Raw genomic sequence first — 12,136 nt, forward strand, 5'->3', positions numbered from 1 at the left:
AGCGTGTAGGGCGCTCTTCGTAAACTGATAAAAGCTCTGTCAGGGACCCGGGTGGGGCATGCTGATAAAATTGAGGCAAGAACAGTATTCAAGAAATGATAAATTACAGACCCAAATGCATATACAGTGCAAAAAAGTTCAGACAATCGATACAGTTAAGTTTGCAGGTGGTGCTGGGAAGCTGTAAGAACATAGTCGTAAGGGCACGGTATACCGGGCTGTGAAAGGTGGCGGATTACATCCATTATAGTTTAATTGTCAAAAGATGTATATGGTTACTATATTAAAAACCCTAAACCGCAAGATTACATTAAATATAAAGAATAAACCAAAGTCCTATATTTTCTGTGGAGATGGACGTAACTTATGACCATCTCTGGAGGTTGGTAGATACTGACATACTACACCTCGCTGTATTGTACTTGCAACTAAATGGAAAGGTCGAGGCTGCGTGAATGCTCACTATTTGTGACACCCATATGCTTGGGTATCTGGAAGACAGTGGATGTCGTCATTAACTCATAGATATGTCTTGAGGCAATAGATTCACCATTACTCTTTTTCCAGGAGTATCCTGACCACATTAAGGGTAGGCTGCAGAATAATTTTACTGCGTATAACCCATGACATATCTTTATCAGTGTGTTGCTTTTCCAGGAAATGTTTGGTCATACGGGTCACACTTCTTTTTACGCAGGATCGTGCTTCGGTGATTGCTGATCCTAAGGTGAATCTTCTCAGTTGTCACCCCTATGTGTCCTAACTGGCACGTACAGGTGATCATTTAATTAACATTCTCATAATTACAATTAGTATGATCTTTGATGATCCAGGGGTGGTCTGTGACTATATCAATTTCCTTGTAGTGCTTCCTAAAAGAGAAAGCTACACATGTACTTCAAGGGTAATAGCCAGTCACAGGGGGTCTGTCTCACAGTGTTTCGGGGCTTTCTGGATGGCCTTGCTGTTCCCACTGCGTGTGTGCAGTAATTTGTCTATCAAACTCCAACTTCTTTTAAATGAAAATAGGGGCAAATCCTGCTTGCTCAGTTTTGTTAAAGGAAGTGTAGTAGGTTTTGGTGGCCTCTACCTCATTTCTGGTTTCCCCTCTTGGCTACCATTGCAGAAATTCGTAACTGCTGGAGATGTCAACAAAGACGGACAACTAGACTTCGTCGAATTCATGCAGTACCTCGAGGAACATGAGAAGAAAATGAAGATCGCCTTCAATAGCTTGGATAAAAACCAGGATGGTGAGTTACTGTGTTTCAGATAACACCAACACGTGCAAAATAAACACTTCAAAGTATAAATTGAGGTCCAGTTTTTGAAACCGAGTATTTTTTGTCTGGCTACTAATGCGCAAAAACTATTGCATTGTCCTAATTCATTCATCATGGTTTCTTTATTTGTTTTTAAATGTTTTTATTTTCGTGGTACTCCAGTATCAATCAATCAATCAATCACAATATTTATAAAGCGCGCTATGTACCCGTCAGGGTTTCGAGGCGCTGGGGAGAGGGGGGGGGGGCGTGGAGCGCTGCTGTTTAGCGGTCGAAGAGCCAGGTCTTGAGGAGCCTTCTGAATGCGAGGAGGTCCTGGGTCTGGCGTAGAGGTGTGGGGAGAGAGTTCCAGGTCTTGGCGGCGAGGAAGGAGAAGGATCTGCCGCCGGAGGTCTTGCGCTGGATTCGGGGTACGATGGCGAGGGCGAGGTTGGCGGATCGGAGTTGACGAGTTGGAGTGTAGAAGTTAAGTCTGGTGTTGAGGTAGGAGGGTCCGGTGTTGTGAAGCGCCTTGTGAGCGTGGGTGAGGAGTTTGAAGGTGATCCTCTTGTCTACCGGGAGCCAGTGGAGTTCCTTCAGGTGAGGGGAGATGTGACATCGGCGGGGTATGTCGAGAATAAGTCGGGCGGAGGCATTTTGGATACGTTGGAGTCGTTTGATGTCTTTGGTGGGGATGCCTGTGTAGAGTGCGTTGCCGTAGTCAAGTCTGCTGCTGACGAGGGCCTGGGTCACCGTCTTTCTGGTTTCTGTTGGAATCCACTTGAAGATTCTGCGGAGCATTCGAAGGATGTTGAAACAGGAGGAGGAGACGGCGCTGACCTGTTTGGACATGGTGAGGGCGGAGTCCAGGATGAAGCCGAGGTTTCTTGCGTGGTTGGCAGGGGTGGGCGGGGGTCCGAGGTCGGAGGGCCACCATGAGTCGTTCCAGGCCGAGGGAGTGCGCCCGAGGATGAGGACTTCCGTCTTGTCGGAGTTGAGTTTCAACCTCGTGGAGGTTTGTTTTGGCGGTGAGCGGGTCTTTGGTCAGGGAGAGGACGAGCTGGGTGTCGTCGGCGTAGGAGATGATGCTGAGATGATGTTGGCGGGCCAGTTTAGCGAGGGGGGCCATGTAGACGTTGAACAACGTAGGGCTGAGGGAGGATCCTTGGGGGACGCCGCAGATGAGGTTGGTCGCTTTGGAGCGGAAAGGGGAGAGACGGACTCTCTGAGTTCTGTCGGAGAGGAAGGATGAGATCCAGTGGAGGGCTTTATCTTGAATGCCGGCTTCCTGGAGGCGGGTCAGTAGGGTGCGGTGGCAGACTGTGTCAAAGGCGGCTGATAGGTCGAGGAGGATGAGGGCTGAGGTTTCGCCGTTGTCCATTTGATGTCTGATGTCATCTGTGGCGGCGAGGAGAGCAGTCTCAGTGCTGTGGTTTCGTCTGAATCCAGATTGTGAGGGGTCCAGGATGGAGTTGTCTTCGAGGAAGTGGGTGAGTTGAGTGTTGACGATCTTCTCGATGACTTTAGCTGGAAAAGGGAGGAGAGAGATCGGACGGAAGTTTTTGAGATCGTTGGGGTCGGCTTTGGGTTTCTTGAGGAGGGGTTGGATTTCTGCGTGTTTCCAGCTGTCCGGGAAAGTGGCGGAGGTGAAGGAGAGGTTGATGATCTTGCGGAGTTCGGGGGCGATGGTGGCGTTGGCTGAGTTGAATACGTGATGAGGGCAAGGGTCCGTAGGGGAGCCTGAGTGGATGGTGTTCATGGTTGTTATGGTTTCTGCATCGTTCACGTGGGTCCAGGCGGTGAGGCGGCAGTCGTGGGAGGAGACGTCGGGGGTGGGGTCTGGCGGTGGACCGGTGTTGAAGCTGTCGTGGATGGTGGCGATTTTCTGGTGGAAGAAGGTGGAGAGGTCGTCGCAGAGCTTCTGGGAGGGCGGGATGTCGTTGGAGTTGGCTTTTGGGTTGGAGAGTTCCTTCACGATGCCGAAGAGTTCTTTGCAGTCGTGGGCGTTGTTGTTGATGCATTCGGTGAAGTGGGCGCGCTTGGCGAGGCGGATCCGTTGGTGGTGTTCACGGTTGGCGTTTTTGAGGGTGGCGAGGTTGTCGGGTGTGCGTTCTTGGATCCATTTCTTTTTGAGCTTCTGGCAGATGCTTTTGGAGGTGGTTAGATCGTCTGTGAACCATGCTGGTTTTTTCTTTCCTTGGATTGCAGTGGGTTTCTTGAGTGGGGCAAGGGTGTTGGCGCAGTCGAGGATCCATTGATGGAGATTGATGGCGGCTGTGCTCGGGTCGGTTGCGTCGGGTGGAGGGTTGTTGATGAGGGTGCTGGTCAGTTGGTCTTGGGTGACTTTGCCCCAGCGGCGGTGAGGAGGTAGCTGGTTGCTCTGTGATTTTCTTATAGGTGAAATGGACGCGGTGATGGTCGGTCCAGTGGAGTTCGGAGGTGTGGCTGAAAGAGATGTGGTTGCTTGAGGTGAAGAGGGGGTCAAGGGTGTGTCCGGCGATGTGGGTGGGAGTGTTGACTAGCTGGTGGAGTCCGAGGTTGAGGAGGTTGGAGGTCAGTGATGCGGTGTTGGCGTCGTTGGCGTTTTCCAGATGGTAGTTTAGATCTCCCAGGAGAATGTAATCTGTGGAGGCGAGGGCGTGGGTGCTTGCGAGGTCGGCGATGGTGTCGCTGAAGGGGGCTCTTGGTCCTGGAGGGCGGTATATGAGGGTTCCTCTGAGGGTCGTGTTGGGGTCCGTGTGGATCTGGAAGTGGAGGTGTTCGGCTGTCTTGAGGGTGTCGTCCGAGTGGGTGTGGATTTTGAGGGTAGCTTTGTGAGCGATGGCTATTCCGCCTCCGATTCCGTTGGTTCGATCTCTTCTGATGATTTTGTAGCCGTCCGGTATGGCGATGGCGATGTCCGGAGCCGAGGAGTCGTTCCACCAGGTTTCGGTCAGGAAAGCCACGTCAGGTGCTGTGGTGTCGAGCAAATCCCAGAGCTCGATGGCGTGTTTTCGTGCGGAGCGGGTGTTGATGAGGATGCAGTTCAGGTGGTTGGGGTTGAATATTTTAGTAGTTGGATTAGTCGTTCTGATGCAGGAGAAGTTGCAGGTGCGGCAGGAAAAAGGTCCTTTAGTGTGCTTCGGGACGCCCGGAAGCATTCAGTGGAGGGGCCGGGGTTAAGAGCGCGGAGTACGTTGGATGAGTAGGGGATGCGGGGGGCGCGGGGGCCAGGAGGGGTGGCGCTGGGCCCGGTCCAGGCGCGGACGGGCGCAGACGGGCTTGCCTCCGGCGCGCCAGCGGCGCGGACGCGCATCGCCAGCCATTAAGAAGGGAGGGGGGAGGGAGGAGCAGCTGGGAGGCGGGAGGCGGGAGGGAGCGGCAAATGGGGGCTCTGTTAGGTGTTTTTCTTTTACTTTATTAATTAAGAAAAAATACAAGAGAACCTGTCTAGTCTCCTCTGCCACTAATGCTAAAGTAAATTATTACATGTTTTAATTCTCATCAACAAATCACAAAAGGGACTTGTGACTCGTCCATTACTTTTCTGTGTTGACTTCAATGTATGTGAATGTACCGGACCCATGCCATATTTCAGGATAACCACTAACTAAATGAGCAGTTCTACTTGGAATATATATAAAGGCACCATGTATGCACATCCTGAAAATTTGACAGAAATTCAGGGTATTGGTCCAACGTTGGACACCCCTGATTTGTACCAAGCCTATTTGTCCCTTGCAGTGCAAAAAGTCAACCTTTTCAGGGATGTACTACTGTACAGTGCTCTTGTATACTATACACTGCTTAGGTAGTCTAGAGGCCGCAATGTACATTATTTTAAATTGTGAAAATGTTATTGTGGATGTTATACTGCAAGTACAAAAGACATGCCAGAAGCCTGTACACATTTAGAGCTAAGTACATTTCTCTTGCTTCTTGGATTTAAAAGGCATTATGAGACACACATAATTGATTATTTCTGATAGCTGTGGGGTTTTAGTGGAATAATTCTTCGTGTATGCTGTCTGACTTGCCTACTATCCATTCTTTTTAGACCTCACCTAGAGGCAGCCTTAGCTTTTTCGACAGCCTCCATGTTTTCCAAAAAGCTCCATCATAAATAAACATACACAAATGTACAGACACGGAGTGCCTGATTAACAACTGTAACTTAACACATTCGTGAAAGATTTACTGTTTTTTGCAATTCACAGACTAGTTACTATGAAAAAAACAAAAAGCAATAGTAAGCACTGCACAGGAGGTAGGCATTTAAAATAAAACCCACAGGGTATAATGTTCAATTACTTAAAGTAGATGGAAATATATATTAATATTAACACATAATATATAAAAATAGTACATATTTATTATGTAATTATTGTAATTATAAAATATTGTAATACAGTTTTGAATTAAATAATGGAACACCATGTTATTAAAAAACACGTTAATTTTAATTATTCCATACGTTATCATATTGCATTAACTGTGATTCGGAGTCTCCCTATTGTACACTATAAGTACAATTAAAAGGAAAAAGAAAAGGTATTTAGCTCGAAGATAAATATTACTATTTTTGTTGAATATTAATGTGAATGGATGTTATATAGTTATAAAGTTTGTACAAAATACAAAAAGCCTTCAGCACTATTAAATTAATTTCGAGTAACAATATTTTTTAATGTGCATTTAAATAAGTGATATATAGCAATTTGAGTTTAATTGTAATAAAATGTATTGTTGATAACCAATTTTGTATGTAAAATAATTTAACATTTTATAATTAAATATTTACTATTTTTTATAAATTATTGTAAACTTTAATGTATGCTTACTTATATTTTACCTATTTGAAATGATTTAATTTAACACTATTTACTATGTTTTTTTTAAATATGTTTTTATTCCCAACCTCCTTTGTTTCCTAAGGGAGGATGTTGCAGTACCAGTGGTTGGCCATATGTACTGATGTACTGCTGGACTTGCTACTTTTGTTTTTTTAGGGTTGGGGAGAGGAACTGGGTCCAGAGGCTTTAGGTTAGCACTCTTCATTCATTGCTTTGCTCAAGTGTTGTTCACATTGTGCTATGCTCAGCACCCCATGCGGCATTAAACTAGTGCAGATGTGCACAGCCTCCTGAAAAGTAGTCCACTTATGTTCCTGGGCTGATAGGCCAGTCTGTTCTTTGATTTCATGTATTTTTTATTTATTTATTGTTCTGAGGGCTTATTTTTGCTTATTTTGTGAACCACGTGATAGGCAATCCGAGAACCAGACAAGCAGGAAGCCTTTAGGGTTTACTACCAAGCACACTACACTGGTGTGAGGGGTTATCAGGCTACTATACACTTGTACCTTCGGGTGTGCCCTAGGTCGTCCTTGGACCAACAGATAACCCAGGACTTAGGTGCCCCTTTTAAGGCAGTAGAACTTAAAAAAGCCATAGGGGGACTTGCGGGCCCAGATGGCCTGCTGGTCATTTTCTATAAGGTTTTCTACTCCTACCTAAAAGACCACTTGCTCAGGTGATTTAACTCCACACAATACTGACTTCACACCCACTATGTCTGCAACTGAAATATCATTGATCCCTAAACCCAATAAAGACCCTACTCTTTGTTCTTGTTATCGACCTATAGCCTTATTGAATACAGATGCCAGACTTTATACTAAGATGCTGGCCAATTGGCTGGAACCCTTCCTGCTGGGCAAGATTGACCCAGATCAGGTGAGTTTCAGCCAACACCAACAAGGCGCAGATAATACCAGTAGCCACACTCACCTGGTGGAAAAGGCCCACTTGCGCAATATTCCTGCCATCCTCTTGTCCTTAGATGCTGAGAAGGCATTTGATAGGGTCAGCTGGGCTTTCTTGAGAGCTGTTCTTTCAAGATAGGGTTAGGCCTTGCTCTGGTTAGTAAAATCATGGCCTCCTATGCCGCCCGACTGCTACCACCTGAGTAAATGGTCAGCTTACTAAGCCCATTGCGCTCCAGCGCGGCACTCAACAGTGTTGTCCCTTGTCCCCTTTGCTTTTCGCCCTGGTCGTGGAACTGTTGTCGGGCATGAGATATCGCTGGAATAGTCTCGAAGGTGAAAGCATATGGTTCTGTTTTATACAGATGATTTTCTTCTGACCCAGACTGTGCCAATGTCCACTCTCCTGGCGGTGGTGCAGAACCTAAGGGAGTTCGGAATGGTTTTGGACTATAAGATCAACATGGCCAGATCACAGGTGTTCAACGTAACCATCCCGCCACAACAACTCCTGCAATTGCAGAGGTTAGCTCCCCTCTGGTGGGCGACCTGCTCCATTCAAAACCTGGGCCTTCAAATTACTAGCACCTTGTAGACTTGGACCTGATCTAATTGGCCGTGCAACTGCGGGCCATTCTAGTGGACCTGCACTGGTGGAAACTGTTGCACATCTCTTGGCTGGGCCGGATAAATGTGGTTAAAATTAACATCCTGCCTCAGTTACTTTATTTTTCAAGCCCTCCCCACTTCCATCCCTGTAGAGGATATTCAGAAGGTTCACTGGGAACCCAGATTCCTGATCTGGAAAGGGAAACAGCCATGTATCTCCAACACTCTGCTTATGCTACCCAAGGATCCAGAAGGTCTGGCTTGCCCTAACCTTTTAGACTATTACCAGGCAGCCCATCTACACTTTATTTTGAAATGTGTAGTCAGGGAAAGTGTGAAACACTTGATTCTCATGAATGGAGCAGTGGCTTGCAGACCCCTCCTGGCTTGGCTTCCTAAGTCCCACTGACCCTGTAATGTGTATATAGCGACCCCAGCCAGGTCTGTTCTTGAGATATGGGAGAGAGTGGTGGTTGTGGCGGTCCTGACCACTTTCATCTCCCTGAACACTCCCATAGCCAACAATACCGATTGCTCGTCTGCATTCTGAGTGAATTCCTTCCCTGATTTTTTTTTGGGGGGGGAACGTCATATACTACAAAACATCTTCCAGGGGCAGACAATAAAACCGTTTGAGCAATGCAAGACAGAGTATCTCATTTCTGACAAACTCTGACACCAATATTTTCACTCACTCACGTCCTTTGAGGCTTTGGTGCACAATTTCAAAGGTTCCAGAGGCCTAAAATCCAAAATCTATAGTGTCTTGGAACAGTCCTGCCTCCTCCCTAGTTATCCATATCAAATGAAGCGGGAACTCAATAGCACGCCAGGCATTACCCGGAAACGGTGGGAACTGCTGTAGCGAGAAATTCCTAAAACGCACAGGAGCTTACTCCAGCAGGAAATTGCTTACAAACTATGTTCCAATGGTACTATACCTCGGTTCGACTGCATGTTATATTTCCCATGGGGTCAGCTTCTTGTTGAAGGTATAGGAACCCATTAGGAGATTTTCAACACATCTGGTTATCATGATCTCACCTCACTGTCTTTGGGCAAGAAATTCTTGGATATAAAACACCTTGGGGTTCCCGATACCGGCAGAATATTGCATGATCATTCTGGGTATTTGCTCCACCACACTCAAAGCTCTAATGTATGAAGATTAATACCTAGTCCGGCACATGACGGGCGCAGTGAAACAGCTCATTGCCTGAAAGTCTTCTGATGGTCCACCCATTGCTTCTTGGTTCACGAGGCTCTGGCATACTCTAGCCATGGAACAATTGTCATATAAACTTTGCTTCAAGGATAAGAAATTAACTTGGCTCTGGCAGCCTTTGCTTTTTATATGTCCAGGATGGAGCATCTTTGTTTTCAATCACCCAGAATACATGCTCCCCATTTGTTTGATTGTCACTACAGCATTGCCGCCCTGGGCTCTGTTCTGCTTTATATACCACAGGGCCAATCTCGAGCAATTTTTAAAATACCCTTTTCCCCCCCTCCTTTAGAATTATCCCCTCCTCTCGCCTGCTTCCTTCCCTCAACTCCCAGCCTATGGCCTATTAAGTAGCACCTTCCCTCCCACCACCCTCAACCCCCACCCCCAGGTTTCTCTTCATTCTCTTACTTGTCCTGTAGGGGAGTTGGCTTGCATGTTTGGTCATTCTGTCATATCCCTTCCTCTCTCGCTTTTTCTTCTTTCTCGTTCCTCTCCTTTATTCTTCTGTTGACTATTGTTGGGCCTGTTGGCCTTTGGTTCTTAAAATAAGACGTTGAGCATAGCCATAGCTCTGCCTATGCTTCCTAGACCTTTGAGAGCTCTCCTCAGGGAGGCTTCGACAGGTGACAACATGCTGACCGCACACCTTTTATACCATGAAGCACCTGAAAGGGTTGTGGGGCCTTGTTCATAATGTTTGAATGAACTAACATGCCCTTATGGAACTTTCATAGATATATGCCTGTTTAACAAGTCCTACACCATGTCGATTCAGTGCTTTAATAATGTATTACTGTCACTGTGCAATCTGTGCTCTGTATGATACGATTCACATTTTTGTGCACTGATTAAAATTCAATAAAACAGATTTTGAGTAAAAAAAAGAAAAAAAAAAAAGATGACCAGTTAACCTTTGCGAAGGGCCTTCCACAGCGAGCAAACATGTCACCATGTTTTTGGTAACCTTTGACCTGTTTGACCTTAAAAAAACATTTTTTTGTTTGTTCCATAATCGATAATAGGTAATCCCTAGTTGATAGATAGTTAATGGGAAGAAAACAAATGGCTTTTTTTTTTTTTTTTTTTGTGTACTTGCGAGAAGGGAAGTGTGTTGAAGTTGGGCCCAAATTACCCTCGCCCCCCAATTGGAAGGAATGGAGGAGTTTTTTCTTTGATGAAGTAGATAAAAGAGAACCAAGGAGGCTTGGAAATCGGATATGGGATCTTTTAAAGATCTAAGACATTTAATGTTTAGTGTCCAATGATGATTCGCCCTGACCTGGCTTGGTTGGGAGTGGGTTTTATCCTGGAACCTAGATGGTCATTGGATTCCTGTGCTCTTGAGGTTAGTGCACCTCAACAGAGATTAATGGCGATGACGTATGAAGACACAAAAAAAACCCCACAAATGGCTTTTTGATGCTCTCCAAAATTGTTGTGTGATCCAGCAAAAATAAAAAGCAAATTCCAAATCCAAGAGAGATTTTTACATTTGAGAAAAAAGGACCACCTAACTTTACTGTCTTTATAGATCAGTCTATCTGGGAGGTGGAGAACTGAGATTTCCAATCTGTCCAATGGAAAATATCCACAATTGTAAGAAGAATGTGTCAAATTTAAAGAAGACATATGAAATATAGAACATTATTCTATCAAAATGAAGAGCCATTCTTTATAGAAAAGGAGGTAGAGATCAGCCTTCAGTTAGTAGCCCTTCAACCTTTCTAGGAAATAAATATGCTTTTTGCACTGTTGACAGGACATTTTGGGTGAGCAAAAACCAAACATCATTTTTTTAGTTTGTTTCAATGACCTGGCAGTTATGCACACGTTAAGCAGTATCCCATGTAATGCTCGATTTGTTACAGATCCAGTCTTTGTTTCTCTTGATGTTCCTCTACTTAAAATGCCTATTATTAAGGGTTCGCAAGTATGTGAGTGGGCCTTTGTTCTCCCCGATAAAGGACATAGGTATATTCTAATCACTGTAGTCTAGGCTACCAGATACCCAGATACCATCTTCTTAAAGCAAATGACTGGTACACAGATTGCAGCAGGTATGGTTGAGGGTCTTTGCCAGAACAGAGTGCTATAATTGTACTTTGAAACTGACTTGGAAGAAAATGCTTAGCCTTAACAGTAAAAACTGAGCTAAAATGTGCTCCTTTTGCTGTTTTCACCATATGTTGTCAAAAGCAGGAAACTACAGGATCTTTTCATTTTAGTTTCTATTGGCCATAAACCCTGCACCCTTCTTGACCTGAACAGGAATGTTTGGGATTCTCGACCAGCCTGAGGATCACCCCTTTTAGAATACATTAGCCAGATCAGAAGCCTTCTCAGTAAGCTGAAGGAACTAGTAAAAGAAAATTATTATAATGCTCAAGATAGACAAAAACTGTTATCATCAAAAAGCTTAGAGAGTTCTAGCCCGGAAATTGGCTGTTATTACTTTTTCTTAAGGAGAAACAAATTGCTGTCACAATGGCAGGACCCTTCTAGCATACTTAAGAAAATAGGCAGTGTGATAACTCAAATAGAGGGCGTGTAGAAAAAGAAAGGGGTGCAAATCTTCCACTTTACTAAATAAGTAGTAAGGCCTTCACCTTGTCAAGTTATTCTGCTACAGTCTTAGGGCCTTGTTTAGAGTTTGGCTGATAGGATGCTCCATCAAAACATAATGGATATCCTGTCTACCATATCACACCTTTATGAAGTATGCTTTCTGCCAAACTCTAAATAAGTATCTTTTTCCCAAACTAGATGGTTCCCTGTATTTTTGTATAAACATGAAAAGTACACTGTTCCATATCATAGACAGTAGGAAGACCTGAACAATCAGGAGTGAAACCCTCAAGCATCACAAAGGATGACTCGCATCATCATCGGGTAATACTCCACGCCAGGCTGGCAATGCAATGCCTGACGGGCTCCCCAATCAGGGAGCAGCCAGCCGTATTGTTCTAACTGGTAACTGATGAATATCAGCTATCTTAAACAACTGTGTCTAAGTCCCAGGCTCTTCAACGCATATGTGATCCCGCTGGCCAACATAGTCAGTTCCCAAGGTCTCAACATAATTTCCTATGGAGACGACACCCAGCTCATCGTCTCACTCACTGACGACCCTTTCATCACTAGAACCAACTTCCACAGATGCATGACATGAGTTGCTGACTGGATGAAGAACTACCTGCAGCTGAACACAGACAAGACAGAAGTTCTGATCTTTGGCAACAGCAGCAACAAATGGAACAACTCCTGGAGGCCATCAGACCTATGACCCGTACCCAC

The 12,136-nt window shown here is 45.2% G+C and overlaps 1 protein-coding gene across 1 annotated transcript in view; it reads left to right on the top strand.

Annotated features, from left to right (window-relative positions):
• SLC25A24 (solute carrier family 25 member 24) overlaps positions 1–12,136 on the top strand; it is a 253,836-nt gene that overhangs the window by 71,126 nt on the left and 170,574 nt on the right. The window contains exon 2 of the mRNA XM_069232406.1: positions 1,127–1,253. Coding sequence (XP_069088507.1) covers positions 1,127–1,253 — 127 coding nt within the window. The remainder of the gene's footprint in view (positions 1–1,126; positions 1,254–12,136) is intronic.

The sequence above is a fragment of the Pleurodeles waltl genome, chromosome 4_2, assembly GCF_031143425.1.
Source record: "Pleurodeles waltl isolate 20211129_DDA chromosome 4_2, aPleWal1.hap1.20221129, whole genome shotgun sequence".
In the NCBI taxonomy this organism is placed as follows: Eukaryota; Metazoa; Chordata; class Amphibia; order Caudata; family Salamandridae; genus Pleurodeles; species Pleurodeles waltl.